The following is a 24,311-nucleotide window of genomic DNA, read 5'->3' as shown; positions in this document are numbered from 1 at the left end:
ACCCATACCTGACAGGATAGGGAATTCAGCAAATGTGGTGCCACTACGAAGAAGGCCCTGCTACGGTATGTATTGGTGAAACACACAATAGGGATTGATGAGCAAACTTTTGGATGGCAAAACACCCCCCCCCCCAATAGGTAGGAGAAACAAAACTTGGGGTATCCAGAGTAGTGGGGGAAAGACAGGGTTGAAATACATTAAGTTCTGTAAATATACTTTCATAAACCCAGTTTGTGCAACTGAGCAAATTTTAAGCCGAATTTTAGCAGGGGAGTGGATCTAACACAGATTAAAACAACATTAAGAAAAAAGGAACCACAGGAACTCTGAAATGGAAACTACCAATTCAACACCTCAAAAGCTGGTGGATTTCCTCTCACTCTGGCACAGAAATACTACAAGCGAGGGCTTCATCTCAGAAACTGTTGTGTGAATTGCCCGTCCCCTGCCCTCCCCATGACTGCTTTTGCTCCTTTCCGGGCAGGAGGAGTTCACTTTGTCAACTGACCAAGTTTGGCTAAGACAACCAGCAGCTTGCTTAAATTCCAGAACAGCAAGGCGTTGGCATCCTTTGGCTAACAGACTGTTACAAGCCACATTTGTAAAACATTTGTTAAAACTGCACGACTCGTCCACAATACAAGCCAAGTTCCACTTACCAACACTTGCAAGTTTACACTAAACAGTTCTGTTTACGCTCTTGCTGGTACAGTCATTTATAATCCACTAACATTTGTGGAGACTGGATAAGTTACTCGAGGCTACAAGGCAGCAAGCTTCCTAGACTGATCATGGGGATTCCCAAGTTCAGTGTGTAGATCATTATTGCTGCCCCTTCTGCATCCCCCCCCCAAGTCATTCAGGCTCTTCATCATATCAAGGCAAGCCCAAGGCTTCCTGGAACTTGAGACAGTGTGTCAAAAGCTGTCCCCGCCAGGTGATACACCAGTCTCTGCCCCTAGCCCACCATTTTCCTCCTCCCCACTTCCTCTTCAAATCCAGGAAGTAGGAAGATGTGCTGTAGAGGTAAGTGCCCCCCACCACCAAACCCTTGCCTGAAGCAACTGCCTTGGGTAGTCTCAGGCATGGCCTAGCCTGGACCATACATCCAGTAATGCTGCAAACACAGAAAGGATAGAGCCATACATCAGTCATGCAAATAAGCGACCATGGCTCAATTCGGACATTTGTGACAAACCACGAATCAAAGTTCAGGACCCAAATTGAGGGCTGAGCTTTCAAGTATAAAATAGAATGAATAAAGTTAGGATTATTTTTGTTAAGAGCTGGAGGCAGGGTGACAACAGAGGTAAAATGCAACTATCATTCCAATTGCCTCAAATTAATTTCAAAATTAATCAGCAACGAGAACAAAGGCGTTCCCACCAAATCCGTATTCACGTTCCCCTCTTACCCTAACCAACAACAATAGGGGGAAAGCGACCAAAGAACCAACTTGACAGAAAATGAGCTGACAAGCTGGAGAAACCCCATCACTGGTCTGGAATTAGGAGGGGTTATAAAGTCTTCTTGGTGTCACATGGCCCGGCCTCTGAAACAAACAGGAAGAGCTAACCTGCATAAGGACACCCTCCCAAAAGTGTTGCTGCCTTGGAGCAAAACAGGATCTGTCTTCCTCCAACGTTCCTTCTGAAAGAGGTGCAAGAGCCACTGGGGTTGTGAATTCACTCAGTATGCTGCACAAGCTTGTGGCTTGCATGCCTGCTTTGCACCACCACCACTCCTTACTCTGGATGTCTGAACCGAGACACAGTTCGTGAATAACGGTCACTCAGACAAATGCAAGCACCATATCAGATGGGCAGGACTTATGACATCTAGAAAACAAAGTCCTGGCTTGTTCAGAACAGTTCCATGCCTCAGGGACAGATATAATGTTCCTTTCCTGGATCTTCTGTCGTGTCTTTTACAGGCATCCAAGATGGAAGAGCAAACAGGGCAAATAAGCCAGACTAGCGCTTTGGATCTCAGTGACTCAACATTCCTACTGTAACTATCACGTTGCAATTACCTTTGCAGCAGAATTGGACACTCCGTGTGTGACGTTCCTTATAAGGCCACCAACATTCCCGTACTTTATAAGCCCAGTCACACCTTCTGACACATCATTCAGGAGGCCCATCGGGTTGCCGAGGAAATCCACGGATCCCAGGATTCTTGCGGCTTGGCTGAGAAGCTCCTGTGAAAAGGACCCAAGACGTCACTAGCAGACCTTACAGCAACATTAAAAATGGCTGTGCTTTAGAAAGAATGAGCAGGAAGATCTTCCTCATTTGCTCTAAGCATGACAGGAATGGCAAGGATCTCTGAAGGAACAGAAAGGGTAAGTCCTGTTGGAATGCTCTCTTCCTCACCAGTTCGTGCAAGGATTAGAGGGGTTGGGGCTATAGCTAAGTAGCGGGGCACTTGGAATTCCTGACAGCAGAAACCATTGTTTCAATCTCCAGGTTCAACCTCTGGCATCTCCAAGGAGGGCTGGGAAAACCTGGAGTGCTGCTGTCAGTTGGTGCAGACAGTACTGAGCTAGATAGACCAAGGTCCTGACTCAGCAGACAAACACTTCCTACGTGACAATGCTGGGTGCACCTGGCATCTGGCCCTAGTGCAGGCAGCATATACGTAGAGACACTGCAAACAAGACATACTGGCTTTTTAAATTGCAGCACCTATCTGCATCCTTTCCCCACAAGTCACTCTGATGCCTTATCTTCCATTTCTCAGGTCAACTGCTGGCACTCGCTGCGTTTGCCCCTGTGGTTGAGATGATAGAGGAATCGTCCTTTCCACTGGCATCCCTCCCTTGAGAGTGTTCAGACAAAGGCCCTGATGACCCTGAGCAAAAACACGGCTCCATATAGTGCACCACTTATAATGAGCCCTGCTGTCTGCACTGCAGCAATTCCAAGACGCTGCACTTACTTCTTGAAAGTGCTTCAGGATATCATTAATGATAAACTCCTTTGTTTCGTAGGGGTGGACTCTTGTGAAGGGATCCAGGTTGATCACAGCATCTTCAAATCTGACCAGAGGAAAGCCCAATGTGCTTTTCAGTGCCTACACAAGACAGAAAAGGTGGATTACCATTGCTTGGCTGTTAAACAAAATGCTTTGCCCCATGGCAAAAAAGCACCACAATGAATGGACTGTGCAGGAATGTCCACAATTCAGGGAACCAGTGCATACCCTAGGAGGCAGATCACAGTCAAAACAAAGGTGGCACAAAGCCTTACCTTGAGGTCCAAGGGAAGCTTGCTAGAAGTGAAGACACTCAGCTTGATCTGGGGAACACTGATCTTGAGGTTTTCAAAGTAATATCGCTTCTGGGCTCCACTTTGATCAACAGGATTGTCATGGAGATTTTCATCATAGTTTTCAACCTCTGCAGCCAAGAGTGCATAACACAGGCATCAATAGATACCCTGGAATACTCATTCAAATACAACTACCATGAAAAAAGATCAGTACTGAACAGAGGTCCCATCCAGAGGCCTAACAAAAAAAACCACCAAACTAGTACAGTTTGAAGCCTAAGTTCCTCCACTGCTGCAGAGCGGCTCAACTTTGTATTCTATAAACCTGTCATGGGATGATCTTTATGGCTAGGACTGGGCTGTCTGGGATGCCAATAAGGGTTCCACCACCTGGCTCCACTGTTCCTCCTCCTGCCATTCCTTGTCCCAAAAATGGAAGGAGGAACAAAGAAGAGCCAGGGTGGTGTAGTGGTTTGGGAGGTAGACTCAGACCTGGAAGATCCAGGTTCAAATCCCCCCTCAGCCACGAAGCTTCCTGGGTGACCTTGGGCCACTTTCTCTCAGCTTCACCTACCTCACAGGGTTGTTATGAGGAAAAAAGGAGGGGAGCAGCCATGTACACCACCCTGAGCTCTTCGGAGGAAGGGCGGTTTAAAAATGTAATAAATAAATAAATAATAAATAAGTGTAGAGGAGCATTTATTGCTTTGTGCCACCACTCCCCTCTACTCACTTCCTTTTCCAGTTCGAGTAAGGGAGGGGGAAGGTGTTGGGGGATTGTAGAAGAGCTTTCAACTGACCCAATCCTCCCCTGTTAGCTGGGGAGGGGGGCAGGCTGCTTCAGATCTTTGGCCTCCAACCCAGCTATGGTGACCATTTTTAAACAACTTCAAAGCCTTCCTAACCAGCCAATAGTTCAGAACTAGTTGTTCCTCTGGTTGAGCTCAGAATTTGCATTCAGTGTGAAAGCAGGAGAAACACTGGCCTCAGGGAAAGAAGTAGAAGGTACCTTCTACACATCTGGACTTCCTTCGGAAGAACCTGAGTCTCACTGGGTGAATCGAAGAACATCCCCCTAAGGCCTAGAGGGTGACAAGGCAGGCTGGTGGGATACAGGATAAGGAGGGGCACTCAACATTTGGTACCCTGTCTCTGGTGCCAGGAAGTCATGGGCCAGCCCTGCTTATGACTCCAAATCAGAGCTTCTTTTCATTGTCTTTAAAGGCAGAGTGCATTTATTTTACATAATACCCTTTTCAGAACTGCACTACAGGATATTTCAACAAAAAAGTTTGCAATCCATTTGATAAACTACCATGACTGCACACAGGCTTTCCATTACTATCCAGACATTTTAATTCAAGAATCAGAATTGAAAATTGGACTTTTCTGGAAGTGAGATAAAGCTGAAATAGCACTGTGGCATAGCTGAGATGAGTAAGAGATATTTTGCTGGCAGCCAAAATGCTTCCAAATTCTGGCTGTCTCCCCCAACAACAAAATGTTAGCAAGCATTTTTTCCATTTCCTTCATTTACAGACAGATTCACAGATCCGAGTTGCAGATTCGACAACACACCTGATTCTGACTGGTCATAACCAAATAAACTCAGTAATTTAAAGAGCAGCTTCTCCTCAATTTGGACTGTGAACCTACGAGCTGTGATCATCAGATGCTGGAGAGAGAGAGAGAGAGAGAGAGAGAGAGAGAGAGAGAGAGAGAGAGAATGTTTTTATTTCCATTGCATGAATAATATAGATAATAATTTATTATCATATAGGTAATTTATAAGAGTAAAGGGCCCAATTCTATCCAACTTTCCAGGGCTGATTCAGCCATGCCAATGGGACATGTACTGTGTCCGGTGGTGGTGGTGGTGGTGGCTGTCACAGAGGTCTCCTCAAGGTAAGAAAACAGCTGCATTGGTGCTAGAAAGTTGGATAGGATTGGGCCCTAAATAACACAAAGCATTTATAATCTATTCCCTGCTGACACCTTTTAAAGTGGTGTCCTCTTATATTTTGTGGGGAGCAAATGTCCCTTTTCACCAGTGTTCCCTTTTGAAGACTGATGCCAAGGGCTTGCTAGTAAGAATTCATGGCAGAGTAAAGAATTGAACAAGGGAAGTTTTACTTCACGGTTCAGTCTCAGCCTCTACACCAGCTCGCTAAAAATGTGGTTAGAATTCACAGGCAAATGGGTGACCGCTGACTCCTGCAGATTTGGAGAGCAAGCAATCCTCACTTCTGCTATTATTACGACAGTCCCTTTGGGGACAAAATGGTGAGGTATAAATTATTATTTTTATATATGTATTTTACTGTATTAAGGTACGTTTTGGTCAAAGCACTCAAACATTTCACTGTGCAAACTCAAAAACTTTTTTAAATTTTTAAATGTTCTGTATACTAGTGTTCTTCAACCTGTGAGCTGGGACCCCAATGGGGATGAAACGCCTTGTTTGGGGTATGGCAGGAACCTTTCGAAGCCTGTGCAAGAGACGGCTCGGATCCAATTCAACAATGGTATTACCAAAACTGAGCTCTTGATAATATCCTGCGCAGCCTCTTCTCACTGTCTTGCCCTGCAGCTCCTAAGGCTGGCTCTGCTGAGGCTGCTACCTCACAGGGTTGTTGTGAAGATACAAGAGATAGAGAAAAATGGGATGGGTGGTAATACGGCCACATTTGGTCCCAAGAGTGCGGCAGCATTGGCAGTGGGTCCCCAGCCTCATACTTTATTTATTGGGGTTGCGGCACAAAATGTTGAAGACTATTGTCTTGTATAATTTAGAGGCACCAATTCCATAAGAACAGCTCCACTGGATCAGGCTATAGGCCCATCTAGTCCAGCTTCCTGTGTCTCACAGTGGCCCACCAAATGCCCCAGGGAGCACACCAGATAACAAGAGACCTCATCCTGGTGCCCTCCCTTGCATCTGACATAGCCCATTTCTAAAATCAGAAGGTTGCACATACACATCATGGCTTGTAACCCATAATGGATTTTTCCTCCAGAAACTTGTCCAATCCACTTTTAAAGGCAACCAGGCCAGATGCCGTCACCACATCCTGTGGCAAAGAGTTCCACAGATCAACTACATGCCAAGTAAAGAAATATTTTCTTTTTGTGTCCTAACTCTCCCAACATTCAATTTTAGTGGATGTCCCCTGGTTCTGGTGTTATGTGAGAGTAAAGAGCATCTCTCTATCCACTTTATCCTTCCCATGCATAATTTCGTATGTCTCAATCATGAACCCCCTCAGGCGTCTCTTTTCTAGGCTGAAGAGGCCCAAACGCCGTAGCCTTTCCTCATAAGGAAGGTGCCCCAGCCCAGTAATCATCTTAGTCACTCTCTTTTGCACCTTTTCCATTTCCACTATATCCTTTTTGATATTGCAACTGTAATCTTAATTTTTTTGTATCATCAAAACTTTTCCCATTATCTTAAATTTGTTTAAGATATCTTAAGACAGTGATTCTCACACATTTAGCACCGGGACCCACTTTTTAGAATGAGAATCTGCCAGGACCCACCAGAAGTGATGCCATGACCAGAAGTGACATCATCAAGCAGGAAAATTTTTTAACAATCTAGGCTACAATCTTACCCACCCTTACCTAGGAGTAAGTTCCAGTGACTATCATTGTTAAAAGAATATACATAGTAGCTTATTAAAAGTACAGAGTTGTAACATTTCCCCAAATGCAGTCACATACCATGGTAGCAACAAGTCTAGTATATTAAAAATAAAATATTGAAATGAGTGGGGACCCACCTGAAAATGGCTCGCAACCCACCTAGTGGGTCCCAACCCATAGTTTGAGAAACACTGTCTTAGGTACCTAAGCTAGATGTTTGTATTTATCCTGTTGCTTAAAGAATTATAATACATGCTGTCTAATACAACTGCATAGTGTAAATTGTGGCTAAGCTATTAATTGATGCAACGCCAAAAATAGTGGCATTTTTTGAAATCCTTCCACCAAAATTAATAAACAAACATTGAAATATTCAGATAAACAGGAAATTGTTCAAATTTTATTAAACTGTGCTATTTATATGTTGTAATAGTGGTGTACCATGAAAGGGCAGGTTATAAGAGGAAAAGGGAATGGAGACAGCAAATGAAAATAAGCAATCTAGGAACTGACCCTGCAAAATGCCACATTACAGAGCTGCTCAGTGAAATGGCCACTGAGAGGAGGCAGCTCTGGGATGAGTGGAACCAAAAGTAGAAGGTCCCAACAAGAATCAGTAAGCTACTACACACCACAAGGGGTTCTTGATCACAGAATTTCAGAAAATAACAGACTGCAAGGTTAAAGTCAAATGCTTGGGAGATCTATATAGCTACATTCAGTTTTGCAGAGAACCAACACTTTCAATGGCTAGAATAACACTCGGTTGCTGGATTACCTTGTATATATCAGTTAAAGGGCTCTTACTGGGAAATTTCATGGTATTTAATTGCACAGCAGGGCCCGTCTCGGCAGCTTCGTTTTCACTGGTCCTGGGGGTCAGGAAGAGCATGAAAGGCTGAGTGGTGCCAATGAGCTGGTTGTCCACCTAAAGGAGGAGCAGGAGAAAAGACAAAACAACAAGACAGTTCCAAGTTACTGTGTCAAAATTCACAACCAAAGAAATTGAGCTTCAGATCAAGCATTTGAAAATGAGACGTATCAGCTTGCCAGAGACTTGGCAGATCTGTCACTTTGCCAATTATTTCTTGGGCACTTGGTATCAAAATGCCTGGACTTTAGTAGAAGAGATAGTAGGTTGCTCCCAATATAAGGCTAAAAGAGAACATGTTTCTGATTATCTTTCCTCAACATTCCCTATGGGTAAACTGAGGATAGCTTGCCCTTGCAGATAACAGTCGTAACAACTAACCCAGTAAATCCTTGAACGGATTTCAAAGCCACTTTGTTCAAGCCTAATCTATACCTTTGGTTTTGAAACTCTTTCTTCCCTTACCTGGATGTCTTGTATACTGAGCTCAAGCACTTGACTTGTTGACAGCTCTGTGAAGTGCACATTAATGCCTGTGAAGCTGGCAAAGATCAACTCTTCAGGGACTTTGTTGACTAGAGACAAACCAATTCCACCTTCCAATTTCAACTGAACCTGTGAAGAGAGCAGAACATCATTCTAAGCATAGGGCAGAATACTCCTGCTTTCACTCTGCTGCCTTTGGGGATCAGAAAAGTATATCAACCATAAGACTAGGATTTAATTATTATTATAAGTCTTTACGTCCTGATTTTCAGAGCTAAAAGGAACCCCCCTCCTCCTTGCAAGAGGGTTTACAATAATTATATTTACACAAAGCAAGTTACCTAGTTAAAAAAAAACCCACAATACCAGAACAGCAGCAACTTACAATCAATCAGCAGAATTAAAATGTCATGATCATCTCTTAAAATTTTAATATGCGAAAAACATCTCTGGCATAAAGCATCTCATTTCAGCTCCCCACATCTCCTTGATGTGCAAAGAACACTCCGTGTGGCACGGAGGCAGGCTGGATGAGCTTCAAGTTTGAGCAGAGTCCTATGATTCTACACATAAGCATCCCAGACAGCTGTAGTTTGAGGTTTCACAGTTAATATGAAAGATATTCGCTACTGAAAATTTTTCCAAATGGGACTTCTTCATTTCATGAACTCTGATTCTTGGGAAAAATAAATCCCCTGAGAAGAACCGAAATCTGCTTTTCTTTCTTACACATGAGGTTCAGGTGCAGAGAAGTAATTGAACATCAAATCCAAGTTAAGATATCAAACCTTTCTTATAAAGTTAGCAAGACTGTAGTAATCAAAAGTAGCAAGTAAACAAAATTGTTACTATCGAGCAACTGGAGTACATTCTCACCAGTTTTGCACCTGCATCTCTTTTAAAACTGCAAGTCCTTCGGGGACAGGGAATCATTTATTCATTTATTTTGCTTTATCAACTGCTGTATGTATGTATGTTGGCAACCTTCAGTCTCGAAAGACTATGGTATCGCGCTCTGAATGGTGGTTCTGGAACAGCGTCTAGTGTGGCTGAAAAGGCCAATTCAGGAGTGACAATCCCTTCCACACCGGGAGCAAGTGCAGCCTGTCCCTGGTCTGTCTCCCTGGCTATGGGCCTTCCTTCTTTGCCTCAGACTGTTGGCCAAGTGTCTCTTCAAACTGGGAAAGGCCATGCTGCACAGACTGCCTCCAAGCAGGCTGCTCAGAGGCCAGGGTTTCCCACTTGTTGAGGTCCATCCCTAAGGCCTTCAGATCCCTCTTGCAGATGTCCTTATATCGCAGCTGTGGTCTACCTGTAGGGCGCTTTCCTTGCACGAGTTCTCCATAGAGGAGATCCTTTGGGATCCGGCCATCATCCATTCTCACGACATGACCGAGCCAATGCAGGGCGTCTCTGTTTCAGCAGTGCATACATGCTAGGGATTCCAGCTCGTTCCAGGACTGTGTTGTTTGGACTTAAAGTGGTGTATAAATCATCATCATCTTTCCCTAACTTTAGTGTGCCCCACAGATTCCCAGGTGCCTAAGGGCCCAATTCTGTCCAATTTTCCAGCCCTGGTGCAGTTGTGCCAGCGGGGTGTGCACTGCATCCTGTGATGGAGGGACAGTAACTGGGGCCTTCTTAAGGTATTGGAACACGTGTTTCCTTACCAAGGGGCTGCATTGTGGCTACACTGGAGCTGGAAAGTTGAATAGGATTGGGCCCTAAGCTGATTACAATAGCAATAACAATAATCAATTACAACAAACATGTATTCAGTGGTTTCTGAGCATGCAAAGTGCTTTATGTGTATACTGGACCCTCCACATGTGCAGCTCCCATATTCACAGATTTAACCATTCACAGATTCAGAGGGTTCACATGGGTGGCTACTTACCTAGAGCCTCCAGAGAAGAACACACCGACCAACTGTACCTTAGCATTTCTTATCTTTCTATACTTTGTACCCACTCTCATTTGCCTCTTTGATAAGCACCCTCTGAGAATGGATAAAGTACCAGTTTGAGAGATATCTACTACACTCCTCTTTGTCTGCTAGGAGGGTGTTTTTTTTTTTTTTTTAAAGCTCTGTGATTTTAACATCTGCCAGCTCAGTTATTCCTTCATACATCAAGTGATCTGTAACCAGTTTTCATCCTTGTTACAAATATGGTCATGCAACCTTTTCCCTACAAGCTTCCAAACTGACACTTGGGCAAACTGAGGCTTAGCATAGCCATTAATACCATAGGATGCTCTCAAAATACAATTAAAAAAAATAAAATTCCTATGTCTATACTGCAGGCTTGCAAAGTCACACCACTAAGGAACAAGAAGGTGCAATTACTAAGGCCAGAGTTTGGCCCTGAGTTGGAACCTGGGAAGCAAAGCAAAATGTTCTCAATGGTGGTAAAAAAAGTCCTAGGTTCCTGGAGAAAAACACACCCAAAGAGTGAAAAGTTTCATGACTCACTTCCAGCTCCTGTTCTACATCTGGGTTCTTCAGTTTTCGTAGATCTTGTTCCAGCATCAACTCATCCCCTTCATACGAGAAACGATCGTTTCTGCGTTGGTTGAAGTCTGTTATCTAATACAGAATGTATTATTAGGTTTTTTTTTCTCCCTGCAGTCTAATTCAATTCACACTTTTCAGCCTGTTCAAAACAAATATCTACAAAGGACTGACAAGGTTCACTTTGCAATATACAAATCAACATAACAGAATATCTATTCCTAGCATACAAAATTGTCTTATACTAAGGCCACAATCCTAACCAATTTTCCAGCACTGACATAAGGGCAATGCAACTCCGAGGTAAGGGAACAACCATTGCCCTACTTTCAGGAGGCCTCCATGACTGCCCCCCCCCCCAACTGCAGGATGCAGCACGTGCCCCACTGGCACAGCTATGCCAGTGCTGCAAAATTGGTTAGGATTGTGCCCTAAGTCAGCAGACCACTGGTATGGTGAAGTCTGTATCGTCTAACTGGTAAGTGGCTTCTCCAGGGTCTCAGACAGGGGTCATTCCCACCCCAGGCTAGAGATGCCAGGGGTGGAACGTGGGACCTTCTGCATGCAAAGCAGATGCTCTTCCACTGACCTACAGTTTTTTTCAATGCGATTTTTAATCATTCTGCATGAATTTACTTGCAGGCTTTGGTCTTCAAAGACAGCCTTGCTCCTTGTTACAGTACTAGTGGACAGATAGTAGGCAGGTGCAAGTATCAGACCTTTACAAGCACCCAGACTTAAGAACACTACCTTCTTTGGGAGAGCTGACTGGCTCCCCATCTCTGTACCTTTAGGTATCAGTCAATAAAATGTTGTTATATATATAAACAAAGACAGCCTGTAAATCTTTTTTATAATACAGTGTCTGTACTTGCAGAGCACACTGGCTAAGCGAGCACATGGAGAATGCCCATCACCTGCAGAACTCGGGTTGGCCCATCTGGAATGACCCTGGCTGCCAAGACCCCTGACCCAGGCCTCATCTTCTGGTAGATGAACTGCTGTTCAGGTGGAGCTGGGCTCAATGTTTCTAGAGATGCATCAGGACCAAGAACAACTTCGGCTCCATCATGCAATCCTGCTATGCCTCCTTTGGCCTGCAAAGAAAGAAACCCCAAATCATGAAGACGGTGTTAAACATTTCCTTTCCTTTTCAGACAGTATTCTGCAGCAAGAACATTTGCAGTTGCCAAACCTCCGACTAGTCTTCAAGTCCAGAACATTTCCATCACCTTTATAATCCTATGCAGGTTAACTTAAAAGTTGGCCCCACTTCCCAATTCAATGGGACTTAGAGCCAATGCAGACATCACACTTAGTATTAGCGGATGTGGTAAAATGAAGTGGGTGTGTTTTGTTCTTCTTAATGATGCACACACTGTTAATGCAAGATCAGTAGGGTTTCCCTCTAAGATATTCCATGAAGCACTTCTCTGTTCAAGGGGAAGTTCTCTAGGCTTCTTTTAGGTTTCTGCCCTTTTCCAAAATGGCACTCTTGCATTCACAGCATAGTCAGGTAAAGGGAATGCAAGTACTTAAAGATGCTGTCATAGAGAGAATGCCTAAATCAGGGTTGTCAAACTCATACAGAGGGTCAAAAAGCATTCATTGTTCCTGCTGAGGGTCAGAAGTGATGTCACTAGGCAGAAGTGATAACAAGTCATAACTAAAAATAAGCACTTTTTCTCACTTAGGAACTTACTAGATGCAAATGACAGAAGAGAAAATATGCAAATCTTGATCATGTTTCAAGATATTGGAGAGCCCAATTTTCATCTGGCCTGTCCTTTAAGCAGTAACATCTCAGCACTATTCAGCAGCTGAGATCCTGAGGGTTGGATAAAAAGCTTCCGCCGGCCACATCCGGCCCCCGGGCCTTATGTTTGAAACCCCTGGCATAGATAGTCTCCACAAAACCAGCCACACTCAAAGATGCCACATGATCATAATACGAAGTTATGATCACAACCCTCACATGCCAGATCCTTGCAGAATTCACAGTCTGGAAAGCCACAGAGTCCACACGCACCCTGCATAAGGGAGAGCCTTGCAAACGATTAAAAAAAACATAACAGGAGAAGTGGAGAAATTATGAGGTAATAAACATCTGCGTAACTCTTACTCTCTTAGCATTGCAATCTTGAAAGGTTAATAGTGCAGCATTAAGTAAGAAAGGGTGAGGGTCCAACGCTTGCTTAAGAGCAAGGCTTAAGAATATCACTGATAAGCCTGCTGTAAAATGGGGGGGGGGGAACTGAGTGGAATAAAGGAAGAAGGGTGCGGCAAGTCAGGAGAATAAGAGAGATCACAAATGTTGACAGCATCCCTTGAATAAAGAATTGTGAAGAGTGCATCTGTTATGCTGTAGCTTACAAATGCATTCCAGATGCAAAGTTCAGTGTTGGAAGCTTTTGATCAAAGATCTGAATTAGTTTTTGCTAAATCAGAGTTGATTTTTATGGACATTATTTGCACATCCTCTCTGAAAATACTGTAATTAAAAAAAGCCAAATTCATCACAATCATACCAACTTAACTTCAGAATTTAAAAGCTTCCGGTGGCAACAAACAATGTAGATGACAGCACATTTTAAAAAAAGAGACTTCTGGAAACAAGAACCGAATCTACATGAACAAAAAAAGGAATAAAATACATAGTCTATAAATAATTCCTGGAAGAAAGTAGGATGGGGTCAAGGTTTGCATAACAGGGGACTATCCTGAATGTTTTCAGGTTTTTTTTTAAAAGGATGGAGGGAAGGGGACGGTGAATGGATGGGTGGGGGCTAGCAGAAAGGCAAGCATAGCTTCTCCCTATTTCACTGGTCCTTCTACATCCCACCCTTCGCCCAGAAGCCCAGAGCCATGGTTTAGCCTTCAAATCATGCTGTGAGGGAAGTTCAACTTGGCTGAGATATCACCATGTTCAAGGACACCCCTGTGAGTTTCCTGGGCTAGAAACACTGATCCATTTTCTCTCAACTCACCACATTATATTAATGCTTCTGCGCACCATTACCAGCAGCATGGAAAACCCAGAGCAATTAAAAAGGCTTGGTTTTAATCTTCAGTGAACTGCTGAGTCAGACATCAACGGTGGCGTAGCTAGAGGGGGGACGGAACAGCCAGTTCGGTGGGGAGGCCCTGCTGAGCCTCCCTGCCAGACTGGCAGCTCCGTCCCCCCTCCAGCTACGCCACTGCACATCAATCAATGCATTTGATGCTAGCAGGAAAAACAACCATCCTTAAAAAGTAACATGCAGCTCATTAGTTTAATAAGCAGTACTTAGGGTTCCTGGTAAATTTCCCCTCCTTAATGAGCAAAAAGCACCCTTTTAAAGGGGTGGCTCTCTTGTATTTGGAGCAGGGGAAAGGGCTGTGTACAGCAGTTGTCCCTACCCAAAACCCAGCATAGTGCCTCTCCCAGTAGTTGTTGCTGGTGTTTCCTTTCTGTTTTTTTTTGTTTGTTTGTTTGTTTGTTTTTTGTAAACACAACAGTAAGACCCTTTGGAATCCTCTTCTTCTTCATTTTGCTACATCAGCTGTTTTGAGAACTTTATGTGACATATAAGAAATCAAAATAAATGGCAGATCTTACAACTGGCTGATTCCCACTCCTCCCATGTGGTAAACACCATCACCCACCTGGACAACCAGCCCGTGCATGCCACAGACCAACCTCCCATCCCGAAAGCTCCAGGTCTGTGTCGTGCTACGTCGCCTGTCTGGCTTCCTCAGCATCAGCGGTTCATACCTGAAAGAGGAAAGAGTTAGATTCTGCTCCTCCATTTTATTTCCGATTAAAAAATAATAATAATCTTCTTTCCCTTCTTTCACTTATGCTCCCACAAAGCCATCTTCAAACTCCACGTTCCGAAAAAAGTGGGGTAAGCAAAAAAGGCTGCAAAACTGTGGTTATTTACACAGAAGTAAACCCCAACGAGCTCACTGACCAAACTTCATATACCACCACAGTTTGATGTTACACTTGAATCAGCCTATGTCAAAACACGTTCAGTTTATCAATGCTTGGAAGACTTTTTGAGCTAACAAGGTTCCTAATTATTGTTGGGGTAATGAATAATTACAATATTTTCACAATACATTCAGATTCTAACTGCTCTTTGTTATGGAGACTGGGAGAGTTTTGGTTAGAGAATCCTTTGGTGGTTTACATGCCTGTTATCAGTGACTGCAGCTAGGCCGGCAATGTCCAAGATGTGGGAGGATTCTGTGGTCCGAGGAGGGGACGGTTTGTTTGGGTGGTGAGGGACGGCAGAGCCTTCATGGCAAAGCATGCCTGTGCCAGTCATTCTCCACAGCTGGGAACGCTTCCCCGGCTCCTGCGAGTAAGGAAGGAACACAACCAGAAACAGCTCAAGGAACGATCAGCTAATGCCAACATAATTCATGAGACGATCTAGAGTGACTTTCGCTCAGACAACTAGGCAAATTTCCTACTTAGCAATAGGAGATTTGCTGCTTCCTGTTTACAACAAATCACAACTGATACACACGGCAAAACTTTGAAAAAACTGTGGCTTGTTCTAACCAGTTTACACACAAGCTGGGATATCCAACCAGGATGATACAAACCAAACACGTACGAATGATACAAAACAAAAAGTGGTTAGAACACAACTGTGATCTGTTTTAAATCAAAAATGAAGTTGCAAATTCCACCCCCCCCCCACAAGCATGTGACCCAAACATTTGCGCTAGTAACGATCAGCCATGGTTTGTAGCAATACCTCTGAGCCTACCCACCACTTCCTTTACATTCAACAAGGGTCACATCTCTCAATAATCCACCTCGGCATGTTTTGTACCTTTTTCTTTAATACAACTCTCTGTGTCTTTGGAGAAACGTCTAGGACGAGCTCAGCACAATCAACTTCTTTACTTGAAGCCACAGGCCTTCCAGTTTCTTCCTGCAAACTAGAGGTCCAAGGAAATCCATTTGTGTATTAGAATGGAGGAGAGACAATAACATACGAGCTTCCATGTTAGTGAACTCCTTAATAGGCTGACTGTAAAGGCAGTTTTTAGGAGACAGCATCTGTTGACAAATACTTTTATCATGTCAGACAGAGAGGGGTCTAAACTTTGAGCGCTTATGAGATTCTTCTGAAAAACTAAGAGTTATAGACAGCTGTCTTGCCATGATGGTCGATGGAAAGTTCTGTATGACCAAAAACTCAGAACTACCTGCTCCAGTTGATTACTGTTTTACAGAGTATCATGACCAAAAAGACAAGTCCCTGCAGATCACATACTCCGAAAGCAGGACAAGCAAAAGGGAAGACAGCTTTGAAACAAATGAGATTACATTTAGCTAGACTTTGCTTCAGCTGGAGGCAAGGACACTGTAGCTATGTTACTTCAGTCCATAATTTCCTGAGTGATTTAAAAGAACTCACTTCTAATCTAAGGTTAACAAAATAAATCCGTAACTCTTCTCCAGCTCAGATCATAACCTGAGTTGAAGAACTCGTGTGCTACCATCTATGTAAGCTGTACAAGCATTTATTTTTTCAGAATATAAAAGAAAAAAAAGTGCTCATTGCAAGAATTCAGCCTGTTGGTTCTTATGTATGAATTACTAAAGCAACATCCCACTATCTAATGACATAAATGGAACTTGTAAGTTGGACTTAGATCTGGAAAGTTCAAAACCCTGCTCAGCCATAAAGCTTCCTGGGTAACCTTGGGCCAGTCACTATCTCTCAGCCTCACCTACTTCACAGGACTGCTGTGAGGACAAGAGGAGGGCAGTAACTATGTACACTGCCCTGAGCTCCTTGGAGGAAGGGCACTATAAATATGTGAAAAATAAAAAACTACCTTATGATGGCTTCCCATAATGAGGAACGAACAACATGAAGCCTGAAAATGACACACTGTCTAAGGCTACCTTTTTAGAATAGTATCAAATAAAGCAGTTACCCTGAAAAAGTATACGAGGCAGCAATATAAATGAAGTTTTCATAATAAAGCTGCTTGCTGTCCTGGAAGTCATCCATGCTGCACGTGATTTCAGAGGAGCCGGCTCCTTTCACTGTCAGCGTTATATATGGCAGGAGAGAGGGCTCATCCCAGGCGTAATCCAGAGAGGTACTTGGCTTGACTTCTGTGCTTAACCGTGGTTCTGCGACACCATGTTGAGTAAACACAATTGGGACCTACAATAAAAATGGGTGAAGGATGTTGCAAGCAGTGGAAGGTTTGCCAAGAGTTTAGATTTTATCAACTCTGCCTATCAGACACTGCAGACTCTGGGGAGGCTGCCCCCTGCTTCAATCTGGGAATAAAATTATCTCAGCAAGGAAGGGGGAAGAGCAGTTTGGCTCCCTGCCACATGTCGGAGGGAAGCAGCCCCAAGGAGGTCCCTTTCCCCCACCCTGCGAAACAGAACTTGCTTCCTTCAACTGGCTCATGCCTGGGGACCAGGGACCTGGAGGGATGCACAACCTGCCACCAGCCAGATAATTACGGGCTGATGGCTCTGCACATGTGCCCCCATGTAAAGTTACTGATTTCAGTTTACTGTATGCTGACTTGAGGATCCTTAGATCGAAAGGTTGGGTATAAATATTCCAAATATATATGATACTAATTCAGAAATAGACGTGTAAGCAGGCCAGCCAATGGATCTGCAGCTCAGCTGGCACCTGAAATTGGCTCTCATGGGCTTTCAACCAACCTTCCATCTGCCACACACACTCTAACTTGCACTTCCTGTACTCCAATCAAATATCTGTGGCTTCTAGAAGCAAGAGGTTGTTACCTTAGAAAAGTTGTCTATGCGGAATGGAGGTGGCAATTGATCGGTGTCACTGAACGAAACACGGTATGTTGCTCCCTTGAGAGTGATCTCTACTCGTAAGAAGTAGCATTTTCCAAGGGTGTCCCTGTGAAAGGTTGAACACAAGTAGTTCAGTAGATTCCACATATTTGGAAGGCTCGTCTCCAAACTGATGATTTGAACTCAGTAGTTGTCTATAGTTGAGTGTCTACTGATTACTGGGCACTATAATAAATCTTCGGTACCATTTTCACACATCTGAAATGCACACGCACAGCTAAAAACAGAACTGAGAAACAAAAAACAGTTGCCTGGTATCTTGATGAGAAATGCCTTCCAAAAAAGCCTACAGAGCCTGAACATTTCCAACATCTTTGAACATTTCAGACCATCTCTAATTTGGAACACCTGATGACCTGGAAGGAGGTTGACCACTACCTTGTCCCATCACTAAATGCACCTTCTACATGGACAGCCTCACTCCACACACCTCCCTGAATAAGACCAAGAAAAATCTCTTAACAGTCCACATTCATGATATGCAACAAATGTCAGTTCAGCTGTTAACATCTGAAGAAAGACAGATCACAAATTCACATTTTTGGGGAGTGCAGGGAGAACACAAAGCTGTGGTCAAAAAAGCACTTCTCAGATATGCTGCCTGATCTAGAGCATGCCCTTCCCCTCATCTAGAAAACGTGGAAGAAATGAGAAGATCTCTGCTGCCTTTAAGAAAAGGATCTTAACAATATATAAGTGCCCAACCGGAACCTTTGTGACAAAGATGTCTAATTATTTATTAAAAGCATTTATACTCCAACTTTTCCATATCCAAAGAAATTAACAAGACAACAATTAACAAACAGAAAACACAACACTCTTTATGAGCACAATAAATATTTATTTAAGGGTGAAATCCAAAGGCCCAGTTGGGCCAGCACAAGTCCCTTATGGCATTTTTGCACCACCGTGGGAGAAGGCAGGCTGGCGCATGTCTGTGCGCTGGCCTCTGGAGGCTGAATTTGGCCTTGAGTATGCCAGCACTAGGTAAGTTTGTGCCGGCCTCCTCAGCTGGTGCAGGGGTCTGGAGAGGGCGTTCTGGGGCGCAGCAGGGGGAAGGCAGGCAGATCAGGCCCTGAATGGGCGTAGTGCCAGGATCCGGTAATTAGGCTGGATCCTATGCTCCTGGGTGGCCTGATCTAGTGCCGGGCTGCTCGGATCTGCACCACCCCTTCAGGTGGTGCAGATCCGAGTAGCCCCATTTGGGTCGCTGCCATGTTACCCAGGTAAAGGGGATTGATTCTTTACCTGCACCACAGGCACCCTCAACCCTGTGCTGGATACAGAGCAAGCCAGCCAGCCTGCCTGCCTGTTCCAGCTCAGGATAGGATTGGGTTGTAAGTGATATATATTGTGCCAGGGGTGTCCAAAGTTTTTGGCAAGAGGGCCACATCAGCTCTCTGACACTGTGTTGGGGGCCAGGAAAAAAGAATTAATTTACATTTAAAATTTGAATAAATTTACATAAGTTTACATAAATGAATATATTAAAGATGAACTTGAATGAATGAATGAAGGTCTTGCGATAGCTCAAGGCCTATAAAAGGCCTTGCACAAAGCAAGGCTAGCCTTTCCTTTGCTGTCACTGCTAAATCACAGATGTGAAACAGCAAACAGTGGAGGGAGCCCTCATCCCACAGCTCACATGAGAGGTCAGTCGCCCTCACGCCAAAATCAGTTGCGTCAGGCCAGAGTGGGCTCCAACAAATCTCCAGAGGGCCAGAGGCTCTTTGGAGACTGGGGGCTCCCTGAGGGCCGTATTGAAAGGCCTCAAGGGCCAGGGTTTGGGCACCCCTGCTCTAAATAATCAAGGCTCAATTTTTTAGATTGAGAACCCTTTGGGGACAGGGAACCATTTGATTTCTAATTCTATGTCAACTGTTCTGTGAACTACTGTTGTTGAAAAGCAGTATACAAATATTCTTAATAACACTTAGTATTTTATTTTATTATTTGAAAAGAACATGAGAAGATCACAAGATATCCTGAGAGTAGAACTTGGGTGTCTCTAGGAGAAAGAAGGTCAATATAGTGCCAACTGTCATTGGAGCCCTTGGAGCAGTGCCTAGAAACATGAAGAAACACCTTGATGTTCTTGGCCTTCAGCTCAGCTCTAGAAAACAATGTTCTTCAGAACAGTAAAAATTCTACTGCAATAGCTCTGCGATTCCCAGGAACTTGGCTAGATCCCAAATTGCAGAGCATAACCAGCCCAGCATAATAACAAATAAAACAATATATGATAAATAAAACAATAATAATAAGTCCTTAAAGACACGGAGAGAGGTCCAAACTGAGCTACAAGGGAGAATGTCAAGAAAGAGTCAGCTGAAAGAGGAGAGTTTCAGGCACTGTTGAAAGGCTGGTAAGGACTGGATCAGCTGGGTTTTCCCAGGGAAGAGGCTTCATGAGGGCAACTTATGCAAAGCTGCCTGGAATATAGAGTTCCTTAAATAATCCAGATCCAATTTCCTCATGAAAATTCATGAAATGTACAGGCATTTTGTCACCTGCCTCTAAACCTCAAGCCAATTTTAAAAAATGGTTAAAGTAAAAGGAGCCCCATATAGCAAGTACCTCATATTGATGTGGAAGGAATTATTTTTGTTGACTTCAAAGCCTCCAGACCAGATGCAATTTGGAACATCCATCAGCCGAACACAGAGTAATTGGTCGTAATCGTTGCGCGGCCAGTGGAAAACTACACTCGAGCCGGGGAGGGTGGAGATGTAGCCATCTGGATTGGAAGTGCCCTGATGGGGAGGGAAAAATAGTCGTCAAAGATGTTTGCAGAGGTGCACTTCATTTTTTCTTTCTTAATACATACACACACAGAGAGAACATACAGCATTGTGATGAAACAAAAGCAGAATCAAAAAAGCCCTCATTTTATCGCAACTCTTTCCAGCAATGAAAAGCCGCCAATCAAATTTATGGGAAAACCTGTATTAAGGACCATTCTCAGTGTTGCTGCTTTCTTCACTCCCCTGTATGTCCTCTTATGCATGACCTAATACCAGCAGTGGAACAGATGCTGCCTTCTACACACTTGCAGAAGATGAATAAGCCAGGGGTGCCCATTTGCGGCCCTCGGGGGCTCCTAATCCAGCCCGCTGGGAGCCCCCAGTCTCCAAAGTCTGGCCCTCTGGAGATATGCTAGAGCCCACACTGGCTCGATGCAACTGCTCTCAGCGTGAGGGCAACTGTTTGACCTCTCGCATGAGCTGTGGGATGAGGGCTCCCTCCACTGCTTGCTGTTTCGCGTCTGTGATGCAGCAGCAACTGCAAAGGAAAGGCTTGCTTGCTTTATGCAAAGACTTTTCTAGGCCTTGAGCTATTGTGAGACCTTCATTTATTTTTATAAGTTCCATCTCAAATTTGAAATGTAAACTGATTTTTCCCAGCCCCATCACATTGTCAGAGAGATGATGTGGCCCTTCAGCCAAAAAGTTTGGACACCCCTGATCTAAGCAGTTAACAGCACTGCTGGGATCATCCAAGGTTCTGCTTTGGAATGCTTTTTACACAGAAGAAGAGAACACGTCTCTGTTGTGATGGGCTTACAATCTAATATTCAACACCAGAAGGGAGAGGAAGTGCAGGCAGGGGTAAGCAGGGGAATTTTTCTGAAATAACAGTAAATAATACTATTATTAAGACCATTTATATAAACTGTTTAGAATTCTACTAAAGCCCAAACCCTAAACAAATTTCCAGCACGGGCATAACTGAACCAATGGGATGTGTGCTGCATCCTGCAGGCAGGTGGCACTCATGGAGGCCTCCTCAAAGTAAGGAAATGCTTGCTCCCTTACCTTGGAGTCACACTACCCTTATGTTGGTGCTAGAAAGTGGGTTAGAATTGCGCCGTAAGTTGTTCATAAAGCAGTTTACAAAGCCAATAAATACATTTTGTAGCTGCTATCAAAACCTGGTCAAATGCTTGCACCTGAACAAGCTCTTCTTCTTACCTGTCCTCTGGCAAACTCCCGCTGTGCAAAGGCAAGCTTGTGCCTGGACTTGTTATCCAACAGGTAGCGTGGAGCAAACGTCACCATACAGGTGTCACTGTAGCGGCCTCTCCCCTTCTTTACATCGATACCTAATAATACATGCAGCCTGTTAAAACAGAAGCAACTGGAGCTCTATGATCTTAAAGGATGTCTAGGTCAGGGGTTCTCAAACTGGTGGGTCACAACCCACCAGGAAGGGGAGAAGGCAGCTGCCAGGGGGATGGTTGTACACCTGCATACAGCCAATGCCAGCTTCTGGGGGAGGGGATCTGGGGAGCCTGCAGACCCCTCTGCAGGGCTCCCCAAGTCTTTTATTTTTTTAAACCACTCATTTCTGGTTTTTGTCGCAAAACTGGAAGTGGGCACTTTTTTTAGCTTTCCCTAGGCTTTTGGAGCCCTGCAGAGGGGGCTTTTGGAGCCCTGGATCCCTCCCCCCCGGACACTGGTGCTGGCTGTAGGCAAGTGTGCATCCCCCTTGCCCCTGGCAGCGGCATAAACCCCAGAATCATGTTGCTGCCTTCCTCCCTCCCCCGCAACAACCTTGGTTCTAAACTCTTGTGACAGACACGGAAAACAAAGAGGTGCAGACTGCAACATGTATTCAAAATCTCTTGAAATGTATACTGGTAGAATAGGGTGCCTGGCAGAAGATAGTGCTGGACCCTGGTGGTTTGGTTGCAGAGTTAGGCTTTCCACAAAGATTGCTGACTCAGTAAATGCCTTGCTGAGTAATGTGTAAGAGAAACATCCTCACTCTCCTAAATGCCAGAGTTAATAGAACCTGCACACAACCATCTTCTGCAGCAACCAATGCTTGCCAAAGCAACATTGCTGGGAGCAGATTTGGTCTCAGCCTGGGTGAGGTTCACCTGGGAGATGTGTCTATGTTGCTCATTCTGATGCTCCTTTAAATTAGGAGCAGATTTAAATCACATGATTGTTGCTAAGTTCAGTGATGTAGCTACTGGTGGTGGGGAATGCAGTAAATACTGCAGCACTACAGCATGCTGTGTAAGTGGGCCCCTCTCACTTGCCGCTGGAGTCATTCTGGGCAGTGATGGCAACATATGTATCGCCATTACCGCCCAGAATAGCTAAGATGGTGAGAGGGAGGGGCTGCTTACACAGCATGTTGAAGTGCTACAGTGCTTACCTTGCCGCCCCCCCCCCCCCCGAGCGACACCACTGGCTAGGTTCTCTCTCTTGGATTCTGTGATGAATTTTCATTGGTGTAAGTCATCCTGGAAGCCAATCATAGCTTTTAAAAAGTATTTAATAACAATGCAGCGACAGTTACATACCGATGTTATAAATCAGGCCTGGTCGGTTTCCTTGCTGGATTACTTTCAGTGCTCTGACCCCACTTCCTCCATCCAGAGAAAAGCCCTGGCACCAGCCAGGCATGCCTTCCGGGTGAATTCCCCTCCCAACTCGCATAGTGCACCTGCAGAAATGAACAGGGTGCACTAATTCAGGAACTTACATAAAGATCCAGATGAGCTCAAGTGTCCACAAGTTAAGAAACCAGTCAACACAACAACTATATTTATATTTATTTATTTAATTTAAAGTATTTACAACTCACCCTCCTCCCCCGCCCCCAGTTACCAATGCACTCAAGGCAGTTTTCAGAATTCATAAAATTACAAATATGCTACAAAAGATTTTTTTAAAAACCAGAGAATAAGAACATTAACGCCCATATTTAACACCAGTAGTGGCAAAGGGAACATAAGATGGGCATGGGCTCCAGAAAAATATCCATCCCCCTTTGAAAAACAAGAGCTCCCCCTTTGGTGCCGCCACCACCAACTAGAGGAATAGGTTCAGAAGTCATGTGACGCCATCACCAAAATCACTGATAGAAACTGGATCTATAACTGAGAGAGCAATAAAGTGTACATGAAAAGGATCTGGGTGGCGGACCATGTGCTGAACATGAGCCAGCAGTATGATGCAGCTGCAAAAAAGCAAATGTGATGCTGGGCTCCACTAACAGATGTGTAAAACCTAAATCACAACAAACAATAGTTTCAACTGCACTCATCAGATCTCATGTGGAACACTGCATCCCAGTTTGGGTATCACATTTTAAGAAGGAGGTTGCTAAGCTGGAATGGGTTCAGAGGAGGGTAACAAAGATGCCAGGGTCTGGAAACCAAGTCCTCTGAGGAACAGTTAAAGGAACCCGGTGTGCTTAGCCTGGAGAAAAGGAATAGGATCGCTGCCTTCAGATATGATAGCTGAAGGACCATCACGCAGAACAAGGGGAGGACTTGTTCTCTTGTGGCTCCAGGGGACAGGACTAGAATGAATGGGTTGAAACTTCAAGGAAGCAATTTAGGCTAAACACGAGGAAGACATTCCTAACTGCAACAGCTGCCTGGCACTAGCTACAGTAGCTTGCACTGGGTGTTGGACTAGACCAGGGATGTCCAAACATTTTGGCAGGAGGGCCACATCATCTCTCTGACAATGTGTCGGGGGCCGGGAAAAAGAAGAATTTACATTTAAAATCTGAATAAATTTACATACATGAATTTATTAGAGATGGAACGTATATGAATGAATGAAGGTCTTGTAGTAGCACAGGGTCTATAAAAGGCCTTGCACAAAGCAAGGTCAGCCTTTCCTTCGCTGCCACTTC

General features: G+C 44.3%; 1 protein-coding gene across 1 annotated transcript in view; it reads right to left on the bottom strand.

The window, feature by feature from the left end:
* Positions 1–24,311, bottom strand: part of VPS13D (vacuolar protein sorting 13 homolog D) — a 136,506-nt gene that overhangs the window by 33,989 nt on the left and 78,206 nt on the right. Inside the window, exons 50-65 of the mRNA XM_066637903.1 lie at positions 22,966–23,108; positions 21,623–21,753; positions 20,229–20,404; positions 17,574–17,697; positions 16,733–16,968; positions 15,616–15,724; positions 14,966–15,129; positions 14,432–14,540; positions 11,704–11,883; positions 10,748–10,861; positions 8,254–8,403; positions 7,696–7,845; positions 4,854–4,950; positions 3,255–3,403; positions 2,944–3,078; positions 2,036–2,203 (exon numbers count right to left, since the gene is read on the bottom strand). Of these exons, the coding sequence (XP_066494000.1) occupies positions 2,036–2,203; positions 2,944–3,078; positions 3,255–3,403; positions 4,854–4,950; positions 7,696–7,845; positions 8,254–8,403; positions 10,748–10,861; positions 11,704–11,883; positions 14,432–14,540; positions 14,966–15,129; positions 15,616–15,724; positions 16,733–16,968; positions 17,574–17,697; positions 20,229–20,404; positions 21,623–21,753; positions 22,966–23,108 (2,335 nt within the window). The remainder of the gene's footprint in view (positions 1–2,035; positions 2,204–2,943; positions 3,079–3,254; positions 3,404–4,853; positions 4,951–7,695; positions 7,846–8,253; positions 8,404–10,747; positions 10,862–11,703; positions 11,884–14,431; positions 14,541–14,965; positions 15,130–15,615; positions 15,725–16,732; positions 16,969–17,573; positions 17,698–20,228; positions 20,405–21,622; positions 21,754–22,965; positions 23,109–24,311) is intronic.

This window comes from Tiliqua scincoides, chromosome 9 (genome assembly GCF_035046505.1).
Source record: "Tiliqua scincoides isolate rTilSci1 chromosome 9, rTilSci1.hap2, whole genome shotgun sequence".
Lineage (NCBI taxonomy): Eukaryota > Metazoa > Chordata > Lepidosauria > Squamata > Scincidae > Tiliqua > Tiliqua scincoides.
This window is presented reverse-complemented; position numbering and strand designations above follow the sequence as displayed.